This window comes from Miniopterus schreibersii (genome assembly GCF_964146895.1).
Source record: "Miniopterus schreibersii genome assembly, chromosome: 18".
NCBI lineage: Eukaryota > Metazoa > Chordata > Mammalia > Chiroptera > Miniopteridae > Miniopterus > Miniopterus schreibersii.
In genome coordinates, this window is record NC_138121.1 from 9,654,926 (window position 1) to 9,673,351 (window position 18,426).

The 18,426-nt window shown below is 60.5% G+C and overlaps 1 protein-coding gene across 1 annotated transcript; it reads left to right on the forward strand.

The window, feature by feature from the left end:
* Positions 1-459: 459 nt before the first annotated feature.
* On the forward strand, positions 460-17,552 carry MMP15 (matrix metallopeptidase 15). The gene is made up of 10 exons (XM_081118530.1): positions 460-1,186; positions 9,036-9,184; positions 9,803-9,928; positions 10,881-11,188; positions 11,511-11,672; positions 12,628-12,881; positions 13,263-13,401; positions 14,034-14,184; positions 14,316-14,431; positions 15,562-17,552. The coding sequence occupies exons 1-10, from the start codon at positions 1,025-1,027 to the stop codon at positions 16,002-16,004; spliced, it is 2,010 nt and encodes a 669-aa protein (XP_080974656.1). The 5' UTR covers positions 460-1,024; the 3' UTR covers positions 16,005-17,552.
* The last annotated feature ends 874 nt before the right edge of the window (positions 17,553-18,426 follow it).

Here is an 18,426-nt window from a genome sequence, read left to right on the forward strand (position 1 = left end):
CTTCTGAGAAAATAACAAACCTCTAGATTTTGTTTATCTTTTTTGTTTATTTAAGCCTAAAACACTGGGGCCCTTCCTCCCCCAGCCCTCCTTCCTGCCCACCCGTGCTCTCAGTATCCCCACCAAGAGAAAGAGGGATCTTCATTTCCCCCCACTCCTTCGCGGGAGGAGGGGAGACGGGAGGTGTCACTTCAGGGATCCCCCCATTCAACAAAAGCCAGGCTAGGAGTGACGGAGGGGGGCACAGAGGATTCCCGATGTCTGGAAAGAGTGAACCGGCCGCCGGCCCAGCTGCACCGCCTGCACCTGCTACCAAGAAGCCTCCGCCTAAGACACCGCCCCCCGCCCCCCGCCCCCCGCCCCCGCCCCCGCCCCGCGGCCGCGCACGGAGAGCGCTGGCCCTTTAAGAGCGGAGGCGACCGCGGCGCGGGGCGGAGGGCTGGGAGCGCCGGGGCTGCGCCGGAGTCGCCGGGGACGTCGGGCGCCGGCTCCTGGCCGCTCACTCGCTCCGACCCGCTCCCTGCGCCTCCTCCGGGGACCGCGCGGCGACCCGGGCCCGATCGGGCGCGGGGCGAGCGGAGTGCCCGGGCGGGAGGCGCGCGCTCTGGGCAGCGCCCGGCCCCGGGCATGGACAGAGGGAGCTGGGCGCGCAGGGGGCGCCGCGGGACCGGGCGGCCGGAGCGCTGAGCCAGACAAAGAGGCTCAGGAGTTGCAATTGCTCTCGGGAGCCGGGCCCCGGGCGCCCAGGCTGCAGGACCCGGAGGCAGGCGGCTCCGGCCGGCCCTCTCTCCCGTGGGCCGGCTCCGCGTGCCCGGATCTGCCCTGCCCGCTTCTCCTCGGGCGTGGGAATTTGCCGCGGGGACCGGGACCGGGACCGGGACCGGAACCGGGAGGTTCTGCCGCGCGCCCGCCGGGCGGGGAGCCAGGGAGCGTGGCAAGTTTCCGAGGCGCGTGAAGGGACTCGGCTCGGGCGGGCGGGCGAGCTCCGCGTGCAGCGCTCCGGGCCGCGCGGGGCGCCGAGAGCATGGGAGGCGAGCGGAGCGCGCCCGGGCGGCCGCCCCGGGCCGGCAGCCCCCTCGGCGGCCGGGAGGCGGCGGCGCGGCCGCATCTGCTGCCGCTCTTCCTGCTGCTTCTGGGCTGCCTGGGCCGCGGCGCCGCTGCAGAGGACGCCGAAGTCAACGCCGAGGTAAGGACCCTTTCGCGAGCCTTTGCCGCGCGGGCTGGGAGACTGGGGGGCAGGAAAGGAGCCACACCCGCAGCTGGAGGTAGGGGGCGACGAGACTAGACGAGCCCTCCGTCCTAGGGGAGGGGGCGGGCGGAGGAAAGGGGCCAGGCAAGCTGCCCCTCCCCAGCTCTCCCTTTGCGGCACCTCTTCCCAAACCCCGGAGGGCGGAGGGCGCGCGCCCACTCTCTACCCCTACAGCCCTGCCCTGGGCACTGACCCGCCCCAGCCCCCTGGGAGCGGCTTCTGACGCCCCCAGCCCTGGCTCCCCTCCTTCCCTCCCCCCGGCGGCGGATTCCTCGAGAGCCCTACGGGCGCGGTGACGTTCTTTGCGAGCGGGGTGGAGGCTGCCCTGGGGGCCACGGGTGAGCCGGCGGCGCTCGCGCCTGGGAAGCGTCTGGTCCGGGTGACACGGAGCCACGCGCGGCGGGCGGGGATGGGGGAAGGGATGCGAACCTCCGAGACCGCAGCCTCGGTCGCTTTGGTGCTTTGGCGACTTTCTTGGGCTCTTGGACGGAAGCCGCGCCACGGCCAGGTTGGGTCCCAGAGAGAGAGGGAGACCCAGTCCCCCTGGCGTTTCCTACGCACCAGAGTTTCTGCGCCGAGGCCCGTGACGCAGAGGACGGGGCTCCGAAGGTCCTTTCACCGGAGCCTGCCGAGGTCCCCACGGGACCCCCTCTCTGGGTCGGTCCCGTGGGCGATCAGGCGCGGCCTCCTGGCGCAGAGCTGGGTCTACTAGTGCCCGCGGCTCCATGGAGTCGCCCAGCGCCGTCCTTCCGAGCTGCGATAGTGAGGGCGCCAGCTCCGCTGCCCCAAAGTAAAAGCGGGTCCACTTTTTCCCCGACTTCTAAGACCCGGCTCCTTGCCGGGACCAGGAAAGGAAAGTGGGGGAGGAGACCGCCTCTGCGCCGGCCAGGCAGGCTCGCGCCTCGGCGCCCTTGGCCCTGCCCGGAGCCTTCCGCCGCCGGGCTGCGGCCTGAGCGCCGGTTCTATTTGCAGTTGGGCCGGTGCTCTCTCCCAGCCCCCAGCGGCTTCCCCACCTCTCCCTGCTGCCTGGGAGATTTTTCCGATGGAAGCCTGCCCTTCCCCGCCCTGCTTTAATAAAAGCGTGGAGGAAGGGCAGGGAATTCCTCCCAGCTCAAGTTACACCTCTCAGCCAGTTCCCCACCTGCTCTTCCCTCCCTCCTTGGCCAGGCCAGGGAAAGCTGCTGGGAGCCAGGTCCTGGCAGGAGGTGGAGTGGGAGCCCAGCCCATGCCCAGTCCAGCTGCCACCCCCTCATTCATACAGACAGGCAAGCAAGGGGCTCCTGCTGGTGGGAATTGCCCCTCAGCCTGTGTTCCAGGTGCCCAGTGAGGAGTGCTTGGACCCACCTGCCACTCTCTGGAGTGGAGTACCAAAGAATTGCAAGTCACAGACCCATCCTTGAGCCGTTTTTAATCTACTTAGGAATGGCATCTCTGCACAGGAAGTAATTATGGAGCGAGCTGGAATTTGGTGGCCATGCATTATGAATTGTCATCTTAGATGGCCAGGATCTGCAGCGTGGGGACCTGTGATCTGCAGGGCTTCATTCTCTTTCCTTTGCTTCTGCTCCTCCATCACTCCCTCCTCTCCCAGGGCCTGAGTGGGGTCACAGACATGGCTCTAAGCCTTTGGGAGCAGTAGCTAGAGATTCTGAGAGTGACCTGCAGCCTCTCTCCTGGGGGGGAATTTGGGTTGGGCTGGAAGAGACTGTTGAAGGCTTAGGGGACTATGGATGGCTAGACACAAGTGGGTTGTCCCTGCTCTTAGAATTGGCTTTGGGGTACAGGCTGTTCTTTGCAGTTTCGTCAAGTCTGGCCAGACCTAAGGCCCAGAGTCGAATGGCTTCAGCAGCCAGCACATTTGCCAGGAGGCTGTGGGACAGTTGTCCCCAGGTCCACGCTCTCCAAGGACCAGCCTCAGACTCCTGGGCCTGGCTTGCACCCTGTGTCCAGAGCCTCCCTCCCTTGGAGAAGGCTCTGGTCCTCGCCCCAGAATCTTTACAGCTCCAGACTTCAGGTCAGGTCATGGCTGGGGCCTTCTCTGAGCATCCTGGTAACTGAGCCAAAGCCAGCCCCTCTCCCTCCCAGGGCAGAAACCACAGGAGTTTCACTAGACAGGAATCAGGGAGGCTGGCCTGTGCTAGGAGCTGGCAGACACCTGCAACCTGCCAAGCCCTGCCTGAAGAAGGCTGTCTTTCTTGAAGAAGCCACTGCCGAGTTACTCTGCCCTGTCCCACTTTCTCCCTTGGATGTCAGTTCCCAGTCTCCAGCGTTTCTGGGCTGGAGCTCCACTTCCCTGCATAAATGCAGGCCTCACCTGACTGAGGTGCGAGCTGGAGCTCCTGGCCTCCCGCACCTGAGAGTCCGGGCCCCCCTTCAGATCTGTCCTGCCCTGCTGGCTACAGCACCTAGCCTGCTTAAGTGCCTTTGGTTTTCACCAGAAAAGCTATGGTCTCTTTTCCCACCCCCACCCAAACCCCCTTCCTCCCCAAGCATAACCTCAGGCCCTCAGCCCGCCCCATACAAGTGACTCAGGCTGCCAGAGTTCACAGGTCTAATGCAGCTGCCCCTAAAGCATGGACACACTCACCTTCCCTGAACAGACTCCCACATACCTACCTGCTGGCTGCTCAGGATGAGCAAAAGGAGGAGTGGGCAGTCAGCTTGAGTTCTGATTTTGACCTTCAGATATGACTGGGGAGCCATAGCCCCAGGCTTCCTGCGCTCCAATCTCCGCTGGCCACACCCTCCCCAGGGCCCCTGCACCTGCACTCTTATTAATACCTTTTCTTAAATATGGAGCAGAAACTCCAGAGGCCCCATGCCCACCCTTGAGGAAAAATGTAAGACCATTGTCTTTGGCAACCTACAGAAGCTGAATCTTCTCTTCTATCCATCCCTGCTTTTTAGTCTGTTCTCTTTTTACTAACAAACCACCTCTTCATTGTCTGTGAACCCCCAGAGAACTGGGCTGATGGATGCAGCCAGGGACTAGGATCTGATTGTGCCGCGCCCCTCATTACCAGCCCTCTGCCAGGTCCCTGCGTTTGGGCTGCTCCCGGGGTCCCCTTAGGCAGCCTCCTCCTTGCAGTGTGCACTTCTTGTTTGAATAGTTTATCTGTCCAACCTGCACATTCCAACCTTTGGACAAACACCTCACTTTGCCCCACCCAAGGAGGGTGGAGAGGCAACAACAGAGAAACACACCCAGACCCCCACCCCCCATAGAAGCCTCTCTCTAAACCCCAGCACCCACTGCCCATGTTCTCTGATGCCAACTAAGAAGGGCAATGCTGCCAAGAATGGAAAAGCCCCTCCCTGCTAATTGCTGGGTTCTGGCTGCCCCCTCCATCCCCCTCTCGTTGCTGATCCAGATGTTCTCTGCCATCGTCACCTCTGCCCAGCTGGGAGGTTGACTTCTGTGTGAGGCCAGCTGTGGTGGTCACTGTGGGGAGCCTCCCCAGCGCAGATTAAAGTTGGTGCTATAGACTGAATGTTTGTGTGTCCCCCCCCCAAATTCATATGTTGAAACATAACTTCCAAGGTGATGATATTAGGGCCTTTGGGAGGCGATGAGGTGGTGAGTACAGAACCGTCATGAGTAAGATTAGTGCTCTTATAAAACCTGCCCAAGAAAGCTCCTTGCCTTCCTACCGTGTGAGGACAGTGAGAAGTTGGCAGTTTGCAGCCAGGAAGGGCGCCTTCACCAGAACCTGACCTCCCTGGCACCCTGACCTTGGACCTCCAGCCTCCAGAACTGTGAGAAATAAATGTTATAAGCTGCCCAGCTTATGGTATTTTTGCTATAGCAGCCTGAATGGACTAAGATAATTGGCATCTTCAATATCCCCCCAAGATTTATGCGGCTCACTCGGGCAGGGGAGTGAAAACTCGGACCCCATTTTGCTGAGGTGGGGCAGGGGCTCGGAGAGGTTGTGCTTGTCCTTTTCTGTTACTCGGAGGCCGGCTTCTGTGGACAAGCAGTGGGGACCAAGGAGACAAAATGGGCTACCTTGGTGGCAGTGAGCCCCCCACCTTTCAGGGGTGTAGGCCTGATGGGTCCCTGGCCCAGTTGTGGTCCGTGGAGGCTTCAGTGAAGTAGCTGGGCTTGATGGCCTTGAGGTCCCTTCCAGCCTGAGACTGGAGGGTCTGTGACTCCCCCAGGCTTATCATCCCTTGAGCACCCATTCTGTCCCCCCACATGGCCTTGGTTTGTTCCCAAGAGCCCTGAGACCGAGACCCCGGGTGCTGAGATGGGCACAGCGAGGACCTCACAGTGCCCTGAAAGGTCTGTTCGTCACCAGCAGGCCTGACAAGACGCCCTTTGTGCCTGTCTGGGCAGCTCTGCCAGAGTCTGCTCAGACTGCACAGAAGCCATGGGTGACAGAAGCAAAGCAGAGCCCTGCAGAGATTGTCCTTATCGCACAGGTTCTGACAAGGCCGATGGGAGGAGCTGGCTGAGAGCTGGCTGTGGTGATAGCAGCAGCCCGCGCCCCCTGCCCCCACGGCTGTGCTTAATGCACAGTATTGATCCATCTGGAAGCTCCTTTCCAGACACACACCCCCTGCGGACCTGCCTTGGCATTGTCTCAGCAGTCCTTGGGGGGCAGCCCTGCTGACATGGCCCAGCGCCCAGACCCAGCCAGAGATGTGGAACGTGGGGAGCATGAGACACCTTCTCCCAGTGCTGTGCTGGGCACTGTTCCTGAGAAGGACCTGAGCCCGGTGTCCCCAGCCTCAGGCCAAGAGGAGCTGGTGCTATTTTACAAACAGCCAGGTCCAGTAGTACTGCTCCTGGGCTCTAGTTCTAGCCAAGTCAGCTGTGCAACCTTGAGTGGGCCACCTCTCTGAACCTCACTGTCTGTGTAACAGGAATGGCGTTTTTGTGAACATTAAATGGGATGGTGAGTGGATGGCCAGCCCACAGCAGATTCTCAGCCCTCAGCTGCTGCATTTATGGCCTCTCCTAGGGCAGGGGGCCAGGGATTCCCCCTCCAACTCCTGATAGCCCCATATCTCCTTGCCTGGGGACAGCCACTCACCTGAAGCATCTATGCAAAGAAATGGCTGAAAGAACCAGGGTGGGCTGCAGGTAGGAGGGGCCCTTGTGGCTCCAGAGCTCTCTTCAGAACCTTCCCTGCCTCCCAATGGACAGTGACCCTCGTGGAGGAGGTCCCCCTATTCTGCTGCTTACTGACTTCCCCAAGCCTCAGTTTCCTCACCTGAGAAACAAAGCTTCATCTGCTTGGCACTCCAGCTGTGAGAGCAGGTGAGGGGAGGAAAAGGAGGCACGTTGTATAAGGGACAGTCTTTACAGTCAGTCACCAGTGGGAGTAGCAGGAGCGTGAACACAGCCCCTCTCCCACTTTGGCACTAAGAGGTCAGTCATGACCTTTTAAATCGCTCCCCACTTTTGTCCATGGCAGCAGAGCCGTGCAGGGAGCTGGGGCCTAGGGTGCAAGCGGCCTCCCTGTGCACCCCTGTCCCATGCTGTCTTTTCCCTCCACATCCTCACCTCCTGGGCTTGTCACACTGAGCACAGCAGTAGGACTCAAGAATATCCCTCCCGGGCTCTGGGGCAGGAAAAGCCCAGAGCCCTATATGGGTGGTGTAGATGGATTGGTACCGGGTGGTCAGCCCCAAGTGCCTGTTGGTCATTCAGAGGTTCAGCTGCTCTGGGCCAAAACTGTGTTTCTGCTTACCCCACCCATGCCACCCATCTGTGGTGCTGCTTCTCACCCTGGCAGTGGCCTGGAGGCATTTGTCACCAGGAGGCTGAGGGTTTGAGGCTTGGCTGATACTGAGATGGAAGCTCTTGGCTTCCAAGAGATCTGGGTGAAGGAGGGTCCATAGCCACCCTTGGGACCTTCCCATCAGCCCCTGAACTGCCCCTAGAATTAAAGGGCCCCCCACGCACCCCATGCCCTCTGCTGGGCGTTGGAGCTCTTCCCTGCGGACAGGCCCAGCTCCCTCCCCCCCGCTCTTTCCTCTCCAGGGCATCAGCGGGAGCCTCCCCCTCCTTGCCCTCCCCTGTCACTCTGCAGACACTGCTAATCAGCCCCTTGGTGGCCTGTGATTGAGCTCCCTGAGATATTTTTACCTCATGCAAATAAGCAACGTCAGGTGCCCTCCAGTGTCAGCAAGCAGCCCCACCTCCCTTTGGATCCCTTTCCCTGCTGCTGCTGGCCGAGAGTCGTGGCCTCGCCTTCTAGATCTCTCCAAGCTTCTTCAGGAAAACTGTCCATGAAGGGTGGTGGGCATCCCCCCTTACACACACACACACACACACACACACACACACACACACGGGACTTCAGGAAAGGTTTCTCGTGCTTGGAAAGAGCAGGAGCTGTGGGAAGGTGCCCATGACAGTGCCGGTGTCTGGCCTGGGCACATGGCTGAGTTGGGCTGGCAGGGGAGGCCACCTGCCTTCACCTGAGGCTGCACAGCCCTCAGGCCCTGTTGGAGCCTTGAGCCTTCAGCCCTGTTGGCAGAGGCAAAAGTCTGCCGCTCCAGGGACAGCCAGACAGCCACCCCCCCACCTCTGTCATTAATGACACATTCATTGAGCACATTCCCCTCCCCAGCGCAATGGGAGCACTAGTGTGGACGTCCCCATGTAGTCCTCACAGAAACCCTAGATGTGAGGCGGGTCCTAGTATAACAGCCACACCTCAGAACTGGCTTGGCTGGATGTGACCCCAGCTCTTTCTGTCCCCAGAGCCATGGTTGTTTCTCATCCCCGTGGCTCTGCCTCCCTGTTCTGTGGCTGTTTTCTGGGCCCTGAGAGGCCTCGCAGCTCTGCCACCATGTCTCTGCGCTGCCCTCTTGGGCTCAGCGGTGCTCCCTCCAGCGGCAGTCTGGGTGCTGCTGAGCCAGGGGGTGTGGCCGGGTGCTAGGGCTGGGGTGACGGGTGGCACTGAGGGAGCAAGTATCTGAGGTTGGCTGTGACACTGGTGGCAGACAGATGTGGGCGTGGCCCTGGCCAGCTGACACATGGCTGTCAGCCCAGAGTAGCCACCATGTTCTGTCACCATCCTGCCTGTGGGCCCTTGATGCATAGCCCTTACTCTGGGGGCACCCAGAGACCCAAGGTGAGCCAGGAAGGTGCAAAGGACACATTTCCATGTGGCCAAGGCCCACAAAAAGTCCCTGGCCTCTGTGCCAACAGCCTCCCATAGTAGTCATCATGCTCTCAAGGCCTTGGGGCCATAAGGTGGGCAGGTCAGAGTCCCCTTTCTCACCATAGCAGGGAGACAAATGATAAACACCTAAGTGAAATATATGGTATGTCAGATGGTGACAAGTACAAGTAAGGAGAGGGGGTTCAGGGCACAGCAGGTGGGGGTCTTTTTTTAGTGTTATCAGAGAACACCCTCCAGTAAGATGAAGCTAAAGCAGAGACTTGAAGAACATGGGGGTTGGGGGAGTGAGCTATGCACATGTCTGTGAAAGCAGCATGTGCAAAGGGCCTGAGACAGGAAAGTGCCTGGCTGGGTGCATGGGAAGAGTGTGGTCTGAGAGCTGAGGTGGGGTCAGGTATCTAGAGCCTGGTAGCTTCTGTAAAAATTGGCTTTTCCTCCGAGATGAGAAGACACCTCATGAACCAGACACCTGACTTGTAAAGGCCATTTGCTCTGGCTCTTATGTGAAAACAGTTTGCAGGAGGTGAAAGCAGGAAGGTGGTGGCAGCTGGGGTGATGTGGTGGGTAGTAGGCTGACGCAGGCTGTATGTATCGGGAGCCAGCCATGCCAGGACCTGCTGACTGTTGTAGTCTCTCCTTTGCAGAACTGGCTACGACTCTATGGCTACCTGCCTCAGCCCAGCCGCCACATGTCCACCATGCGCTCGGCCCAGATCCTGGCCTCAGCCCTCTCTGAAATGCAGCGCTTCTACGGGATCCCTGTCACCGGCGTGCTCGACGAAGAGACCAAGGCGTGAGTCCCTCTGTCAGGCCCTTCCCAGACCCCTCTGGTACCTGCCCTCCTTCTGGCCTACTCTTATGAGGTCTTGGCATGTGGAGCTACCAGAAAAGACTGGTCTAGATAAGAGATGACAAATGGTTTGATCTTCCATGCTGTAGTCTGATTGGGTGGGAGTGGCTGCCTAAAACCTTGTGTTGAGAAAGCACCTGAGCCCGAATCCCAGCTTGGCCACAAGGAGCGTAGGATTGATTGGTGATGTCTGCCACAGGAATGGGAATGGTGGGACACAGTGCACATGCCCCGATGGGACTGACAGAGGGGATATGATCCAAAGCCACATCCTGATGAGCATGCAAAGAGCATAACGTATCCAGGTCAGGAGGCCTCAGGAGTAACTGTCCCATCCCTGGGTGATTCTGATGAGAAGGGGATCACCTTTGCAGAGCTACCACTGGGCATCCAGTCTTCCAGTACGAGATCATTGTACCCATTTTCCTGGTGAGGAAATTGAAGGTTCGCTAGTCTCCCACCACACCCTAAGAGGCAGCTGAAGGCCAGAGGGAGGAGGGTGGAAGGAGGTGGACTGTCTGGGGGAGGCTCTGTGCTCACCCATCCATGCCCATGAGCCAGGTGGATGAAGCGGCCCCGCTGTGGAGTGCCAGATCAGTTTGGGGCGCGTGTGAAAGCCAATCTGCGGAGGCGGAAGCGCTATGCCCTCACCGGCAGGAAGTGGAACAACCCCCACCTGACCTTCAGGTAGGGACCCCGGTTTCCCAGAGTGGTGTCCCTCCTGGAGCATCACCTGGTCTGAGGCTTCAGGCTTCCCAGTGGACTCATCTGGACGGTTTCCTTTCCCAGCAGCCCCCCCAGGGTGTCCAGTATATAGACAGTCCAAACCCACTCTAGGTCCCACACTGACTGCGGCTGCACACCCGAGGCCGTCTTCCTCCTGAGAAGGTCAGGACTCTTGGAGCTGCTTCCGCTCTCCCTCCCCCCCACCCGCCAGCTGCCTGGGTTGGCCTCACTGGCCCAGATGGATTCCTGCACCGGTACAAACTGGGGGCCTCCACAGTACAGGACATGGGGTGTCAGGCACCTGAGTATGGGGGAGGGCAGGGGGACCGGAATCCAGGCACCTGTCAGGTGGGTGGGCAGTAAGTCACCTATAAAAACCCTCAGGCACCCTCCTCCTTCATGCTGAGTCCTTAAGCAAGAACCTCCTGTGAGCCTTTAGCATGCGGTGGTCCCCAAGGGCTCCTCTTCCTGTGTCTGTCCAGCGATGGCCCCACCAGTGCTCCATCTCCCGAGGAAGAGTAGCTCCCACGGCCTCTTAAACCCCAGGCCCCCAGAGTGAATTCATGGTCCAACCAGCTTTACTGGCGATCTGTCCAGCACAGACACTAACTCTGATCTAATGAGTTCATTCACATTATCCTCACAGGGACACCACGATGAAAGCACTAACCTTTACCCGTTTTACAAATGAAAAAACTCAGATTCAGAGAGCTAACTCACTTGCCCAAAGTCACACAGATAATGTTAGAGCCCAGCCTTGAACTCAGGTCAGCCTGACCCTGGAGCCCAGCATTCAGAACCTATAGTTCCCGGCTTCCAACCACGAGTCCTGGCCTCCAACCCAGTGGGTGCCAGCAGTGGACAGTAGCCCCAGGCCCTGGGTTCACTGGCGTGTCTCCTCGCCCACCTGCAGCATCCAGAACTACACAGAGAAGCTGGGCTGGTACCACTCGCTGGAGGCGGTGCGCAGGGCCTTCCGCGTGTGGGAGCAGGCGACGCCCCTGGTCTTCCAGGAGGTGCCCTACCAGGACATCAGGCTGCGGCGGCAGAAGGAGGCTGACATCATGGTCCTCTTTGCCTCCGGTTTCCATGGCGACAGCTCACCCTTTGATGGCACAGGCGGCTTTCTGGCCCACGCCTATTTCCCCGGCCCTGGTATGGGTGGGGACACCCATTTCGACGCAGATGAGCCCTGGACCTTCTCCAGCACGGACATGCATGGTGAGAACAGCTGGCCAGGGTGAGGGCGGCGGAGGCAGAGCTGGAATTGCAGGGTCGGGAGGGGAAAGCTTCCTCTGCGTGGTTCTCTGGAGCACTGACACTTGGTCTCAAGCTGTTGTCCATCTTCAAGGGATGGCAGTGAAGAGATGGGATCGTTGTACCCATTTCTCAGATGGGGAAGTTGGAGGCCCAGAAAGTCAGAGCAGCTCAGCCTCTTCTAAGAGTGAAGCGAGGGCAGGCTCCCTGGCAACCTCAGGCCCAGTGTGGGGCAGCCAGGTCCTGGGCCAGACCAGAGCTGACCATTCTGCTGGCCTCACTGCAGGGAACAGCCTCTTCCTGGTAGCGGTGCATGAGCTGGGCCATGCGCTGGGGCTGGAGCACTCCAGCAACCCCAGTGCCATCATGGCGCCATTCTACCAGTGGATGGACATTGACAACTTCCAGCTGCCCGAAGACGACCTCAGGGGCATCCAGCAGCTCTACGGTGAGCGGACAGCACGGACACAGCCGGTGGGCTCTGCACGCCTGCCCTCAACTCCCAGCCCTACTGGGACATAGGTGCTACTGCTGTCCCATTTTGTAGATGAGAAACCGAGGCCCAGAGAGCATTAGTGACTTGTCCACATCACTCAGATGATGCTAGAAATCAGCTGGCCCACCCAGGGTCCCACACCCAGAGCCCTCACAGTGGCTCCAGACTGGAGCTTGCAGGGGCCCCAGGTGGCCCCAGGTCCCATCTCTGACCCCCTGTCCTCCTCAGTCTCAGTGATATTCTTAGACCGAAGGTTCCAGGACCCCATTCCTCCTACTGTCACTCCCAGCCCAGTCCTGTCCTGGACTCTCTGCTAAGTATTGTTGGTTTATCACTTCCCAGTGTCCTCAGGCAGGTGGCACCCCCGGACCCAGGCCCCAACCAAGAAAGCCTCCAGCGGTGAGGTCTCCTGAGGGCCAGTTTGGTGGGTCAGGGCCTGTGCTCAGTGCCCACACCAAGCCCCTCACTGGGGCTGGCAGTGCCCACCTTGCTGGGCACAAGGCAAACACTAGCAGCCTGGTAATAAGAGGGGAACTTGGCAGAGTTGGTAGAGCCGTGTTCTTGCCTCTGTGTGTGTCTACTGTGTCCCGGGAGCCTCCAGTGGAACAGGCTGGCATCCTCAGGGGAATGTCCCCAAGGGGAAATGGAGACAGGGGCCACCTTGGGGGCACAGTGACCTAAGCCCCGTGTTGGAAGGTCAAGGAGGGGGCTCTATGGAGGATGGCGGTCCTCCTGAGGGTGGGATGGGGTCTGCAGTGGACAGGAAGGGTCCTCACAAGGGGCATGTGTTTTTCCAGGCAGGGGCCCTGGAGAGACCCTGTTCTCCCCAGGGTTCTGAGGAGGACACCCTGGAGTCCTGGCTGGGTTCTGGGGCTTACTTCTTGCTCCCCCTTCCCTGGCTCTGCAGGCACCCCAGACGGTCAGCCACAGCCTACCCGGCCCCTCCCCACTGTGACACCCCGGCGGCCAGGCCGGCCAGACCATCGGCCCCCCAGACCCCCCCAGCCTCCACCCCCAGGCGGGAAGCCAGAGCGGCCCCCAAGGCCAGGCCCCCCAGTCCAGCCCCGAGCCACTGAGCGGCCTGACCAGTATGGCCCCAACATCTGCGACGGGGACTTTGACACAGTGGCCATGCTGCGTGGGGAGATGTTCGTGTTCAAGGTCTGGCCCCTGCCTATGCCTCCCTCAGCCCCTTGGCCCAGACTCAGAGCAGGAGAGCAACCCCCCCCAAGACTTGCCCCACCTGGCTGCCAGGCACTCCCACCCCTCCACGGAGCTGCCCCTGGGAAGCCAGCAGACTCTAGACTGAGGAGCCACCAGCCTGAGGGATGAGGGACTTCCCTGGAGTCATACAGCAAGCCCAGGGGTCTGCCCCGCCCATTCGCCCCTTCTGCCCAGGGCGCTCTCCCTGGTGCTGCCCTCAGGACCTCAATGGCCTCCCCTGGACCCTCCCTCATCCAAGAACGGGTGGTCCCAGGTGGTCCCTACACCAGGCCGAGGCAGCGTGCATGCTCTGCCCACTCACACCCACGCCCTCCCCAGGGCCGCTGGTTCTGGCGGGTCCGGCATAACCGTGTCCTGGACAACTATCCTATGCCCATTGGGCACTTCTGGCGTGGTCTGCCCAGCGACATCAGTGCCGCCTACGAGCGCCAAGACGGGCGCTTTGTCTTTTTCAAAGGTGAGCTGGGGTCGGTGGGAGGGGATGAGCAGTCTTCCGGCCCCTGCCTCTGACCCAGCTGGGCCTGAGGAGGAGAGCAAAGGGGCACTGCACCCATCGGGGCAGCACCCCCGGTCAGCTGGGTCCCCAGGCACCTGGCCTGAGCTTCAATGAGGCAGAGCTCCCCTAGGACAGGGTTGGCCCAAACCAAAAGTGGGGAGCCCTGGGCCATGTGCTGGGGTACCCCAGGGAACAGCCCCCAGACTCAGAAGCCAGGCAGGACTCCCCAGCTTTCCTCTCTACAAGAACGGTTGAGGGGTGAATGTTCACATGGGAACGCAGACCCATGTATAATATGACTGTATGTTGTGTGTACAGGTGTGAGCAGGTGACGTGTATATGTAAACGAGTGTGTCACAGTTGTGCAAGAGTATAGAGTGGGTGACACAAGGGTCAGCTGCATTGTGTGTTGTCATGGGTATCAGTGCCTGCCCTGTGTGCAAGGGTGTGAGTGTGGTTGTGTGTGTGTGTAATGAGTTTGGCAGTGAATGTGAATGGATTTATGGGCCCAGAATAACATTCCTGTGTCCCCTCCCCGCTCACCCCCCTCAGCCCTCAGCTCCTTTCTCACCTGCCTCCCACTCCTCCCACAGGTGACCGCTACTGGCTCTTCCGAGAAGCGAACCTGGAGCCCGGCTACCCACAGCCGCTGACCAGCTATGGCCTGGGCATCCCCTACGACCGCATCGACACAGCCATCTGGTGGGAGCCCACGGGGCATACCTTCTTCTTCCAAGCGGACAGGTGAGTGCCCTCCCCTAAAGGGTAAAGGCCCAACTGGGCCCCCTCCTCCCAGGCTACCCAGAGAACCCACTACCCATGGGGAACAGACTCCAGGCCTAAGCAGGCCCACAGCCTGGTGCTTCTGGTCACAGGTACTGGCGCTTCAATGAGGAGACACAGCGTGGAGACCCTGGCTACCCCAAGCCCATCAGTGTCTGGCAGGGGATCCCCGTCTCCCCCAGAGGGGCCTTCCTGAGCAACGATGCAGGTACCAAAGCCAGCACTCTCCAGTCTGCCCAGCACTCACCATCCCCCTCCACACACTGGGGACAGGGCTTGCCCCAGGCCATTGGACATTGTGGGGGACACACAGCTGTGTGAGGCCCTGGGCTTCTGGGAACTTCTAGAGCATGACCCTCCTGGTCCTCCCTTCATCGTCACCTTTCTGGTTTACAGACAGTCATACTAAACCACGGAGCTTGAGTAAAGGGTCCCAGATCCCACATCCAGGAAGTTGTGGAGTCAGGAGTCCCACCCAGGCCCGCCGGTGTCTAGAGCTGGTGCTCAGAGCTTCCCTGCCCCCCCGGGCAGCCTGCAGGGAGCCTCAAGCCTGAGCTCAGCTGAGAGCGATGGGATGAGCATCCTCCCAGGGTGCCCACCTACCCACCTGGAAGGGAAGCCTGATCTCTGTCATTATAACCAAGTGACAGGGAGCTGGGGCTTTTATTTCTCCAGCGTGGTCTCTGGTGAGCTTAAGAAAGGCCATAGCCCCGAATCTTAGGTTCCAGGCTCGAAGGCGTAGGGGAGACCCTGCGGGCTTTGCCATTGCTTGGGCAGTTCACACTGCTGTGTGTGATGGCATCGCTCTGCAGCCGCTCTGATCTTGCTGTGCTCAGCAGAGCACAGACTCACCACATGATTCAAACCTGGCCCTTCCTGGGGCTGATGGGACGTGGCAAGATGCCCAAGGCCAGAGAGCTGGGCCAAGGCAGTGTTGGGCTCTGCTCCAGGTCCACTGCAGGCTGGCTGTGTGGCCTTGAGCCAGACTGTCTCATGTGGGGTGAAACCAGTCCTGGGACGGTAACAGGGTCCCCTGGCTGCAGCCTCCAACCCAGCAGGCTGTGGGACCCTTCCCCCGTGCACTGCCCTAGTCCATGTCAGCCCAGCCAGGAAGCATGGTATTCAGTGGTGCCCTTGACCCAAACCCTGCCCGTCTCTGAACCCGGTCTGGCTTCCTGTAAGTTGGGAAGGGGCAGATTTGAAAATGCTCAGGGAAGCAAGTGAAAAGGAGGGTGTTTTAAAGCCAGGGCTCCTTCAGCACGTCTTGGTCTTCTGCAAGGGTCCCTGGCTGGTGAATGGCCCCACCCTGAGACCACTCCCGCCTGCTTGCCCCCGCAGCCTACACCTACTTCTACAAGGGCACCAAATACTGGAAGTTCGACAATGATCGCCTGCGAATGGAGCCCGGCTACCCAAAGTCCATCCTGCGGGACTTCATGGGCTGCGAAGAGCCAGGACCCCGATGGCCCGATGTGGCCCGTCCGCCCTTCAACCCCGACGGGGGTGCAGAGCCTGGGGCAGGCGGTGAAGGCCAGGAGGGCGACGAAGGCCAGGAGGCCGGCCCGGGTGCTGGGGAGGGGACAGATGCGGATGGGGGCAGCCGCGTGGTGGTGCAGATGGAGGAGGTGACTCGGACAGTGAACATGGTGCTGGTGCTGGTGCCGCCGCTGCTGCTGCTGCTGTGCATCCTGGGCCTCACCTACGCGCTGGTGCAGATGCAGCGCAAGGGCGCGCCCCGCATGCTCCTGTACTGCAAGCGCTCTCTGCAGGACTGGGTCTGACCCGCCGCCCTCCTGCTCCTCACGGTGCTAGGCTGGCGGAGCCTGTGGTTTGAGACTGCTCCTGGGGCACCCAGCAAGAGCCTTCGGTGGCTCCCTCAGTCCCTGGGTGGGCCCCGCCCCCCAGGCCCTCCAACATCCCTGCCAGCCCTGACCCCATTGTTTATTTATGCCCAGGTTTTTTTGTTTTTTTGGTTTGTTTTTGTTTTTTTTTTGCACACTAACTGAGCATTGGTTTCTACTTTCCCAACCAGGGGCAGTCCCTCAGGGCAGGGGGTTAGAGAGGTTTCTAAATGGAGTTTTGCTCCAGACAGGGAATCAGGCCCCCACCCACCTCTGGCTTGGCCACAGCCAGCAGAGGGGAGGGTCAGAAGGCCCAGGTGGGAGAGGCTGACTTGAGCTGTGAGCTGTGGAGGTTCCTCTGGAGCTGGGCCCTCCACAGCCTGAGTCCCAGGGCCAGACCCTGAGCTCTGCTGGAGCTCGTAGGGCCTGACTGGTCTCCACCCACCTAAGTCTTTCTCTGCCTTAGGAACAGCTCTCACCCAGGGCCACCCCAAGTCAGAGGGAATGGAAGGGGAGGTGACCCTTGGCTATGAGTCCATGTGGAGTTTTGGTTCCTTCCCAACCAACCTCTAACCACCCCAGCAGCCCAGGCTCTTTGTGCCTAAGAACGCTACACCCTCCCCTGGCCAGCCAAGGGGCCAGCAACCCCCAGCTCCCATGTACCCCTTGAGCCCACACCTCCTTTTCCGTCTAGAGAAGGGGTCCTGGGCCCGCCTTACCACGGACCAAAGGAGGTCTGCCAAGGCCCCTCCACCCCAGGAGCCTTGCCTCCCTGGCTGGGCCTCCCGCCCCCGTCTACCTTCCCTCTCTAAGCTGTATGACCCATCCAGGCTCCTTCCCCGGGCCTAATGCCACCCTCTCTCACCCACACCACCATCCTCAGGGGTCTCAGAACCCCACCAACCTCAGGCTTCAGCTGCCAGTATCCCGGCCCTCCTGGGGAGAGAGAAGGCTGATGGGTGCCCGGGCTGGGGTGCTAGATGTCAGAATATGCCCACCTGTGTGGGTGCCCACAGCCCACCATGTACCAGGCTTGGAGAGGGCTCCTCCCCTGCAGCTCCCTGTTCCCCAGGGCACTAGTGGGAGAGGCGAGCAGGAACCCACTGTGGCCTGAAGACTCCCCTGCTGCTGGGCTCAACCCTGAGGGTGGACATGCTTCCTCTTTTCTTTCCCAAAGCAAGCAGAGGCGAGCTGCTGTGGGAAATGGTACTGTACAGCCGGCTCTGTCTACTCCGCTCCCCCATAGCCCTGAGCACAGGGGTCTGCCACCCAGAATCCCAAGGCCCCTGGAAGGAGGGGCTTCTCATGGGCTGCTCCCCATTCCTCCCCTCACCCCCCCACTCCCCCCACCCCGTGCAGGTCCAGCAGCTTCTGCCCCCTCTGTTCTTGGGACTGGGGAGCCAGCCAAGGGGTGGAGGGGGGTCTGTGTCCACCCCCATATGTTTCGTTCTGTAAATAATCTGCACTGATTAAATTGTGCGGCCGGCGAGTGTGGCCTCATTTGTAAGAGGCCTTGGGCTGGAGCTTACAGCTGGAGGAGCTGCAGGTGACTGGGCAGAGTCCCAGCACCTAAGAGACCTCGTTCCCAGTTCTGTGGGGTTTTCTTCCCAGTGGCCCTGGAAGGGGAGGAGCTGGGGGAAGAGTAAGAGGCAGCTGCCCTCTAGACTGGACGAGGGCAGGACAGAGGACTGGGGGTGGCCCCACTGGAGTGGGACAGGGGAGGAGTAGGGAAGACGCTTGTCATTCATTCATGGTGAGAAAGGGCAGCCCAGCTTCCCACACAGCCTGCACATCCAAGATGGGTGAGAGACCCAGGCCAGGCTATCTGGCCCTCCACCCTTCCAGACTGGGTTCTGAGCAGCCTGCAGGCCCAGCTTGGCCAGGAAAGAAAGGGAAATGACTCCACTGTGGCTCCAAACTTCCCCTTGTCACATGCTCTGCTCAGAGGGTGAGGGGCACCCAAGATCTGCCCTCTCACCTTTGAAGTAGCAGAAGGGCTTGCCCAGGCAGAGTGCAGATGACACTCAGGAAAGCAGGAGACAAGCATTGCTGTCCCTCAGGTCTGGGCCAGCCTTGGACCTTGTCTGTCCTCTGGGCTGTCCTATGAGCACCAGCCTGCACCCCCGGGAATGCAGTGATCAGCTGGAGTGGGGTCCCATCCCAACTATGGAGCAGGCCCAGCCTCCACAACTCAGGGTCCTTCAACATGTTCCGGGCCCCACCCTCCCTCACAGCTGCGTACCCCCTCCCCAGCCCCCCTGATCCCACCCTTTCCTCTCTTTGTATTGAAAGCTGGCTGAGGAGAGGAGGAAATGCTGGCCCTGGGAAGCCCCAAAGACCTCTCAGGCTGAGCTAGGAAACG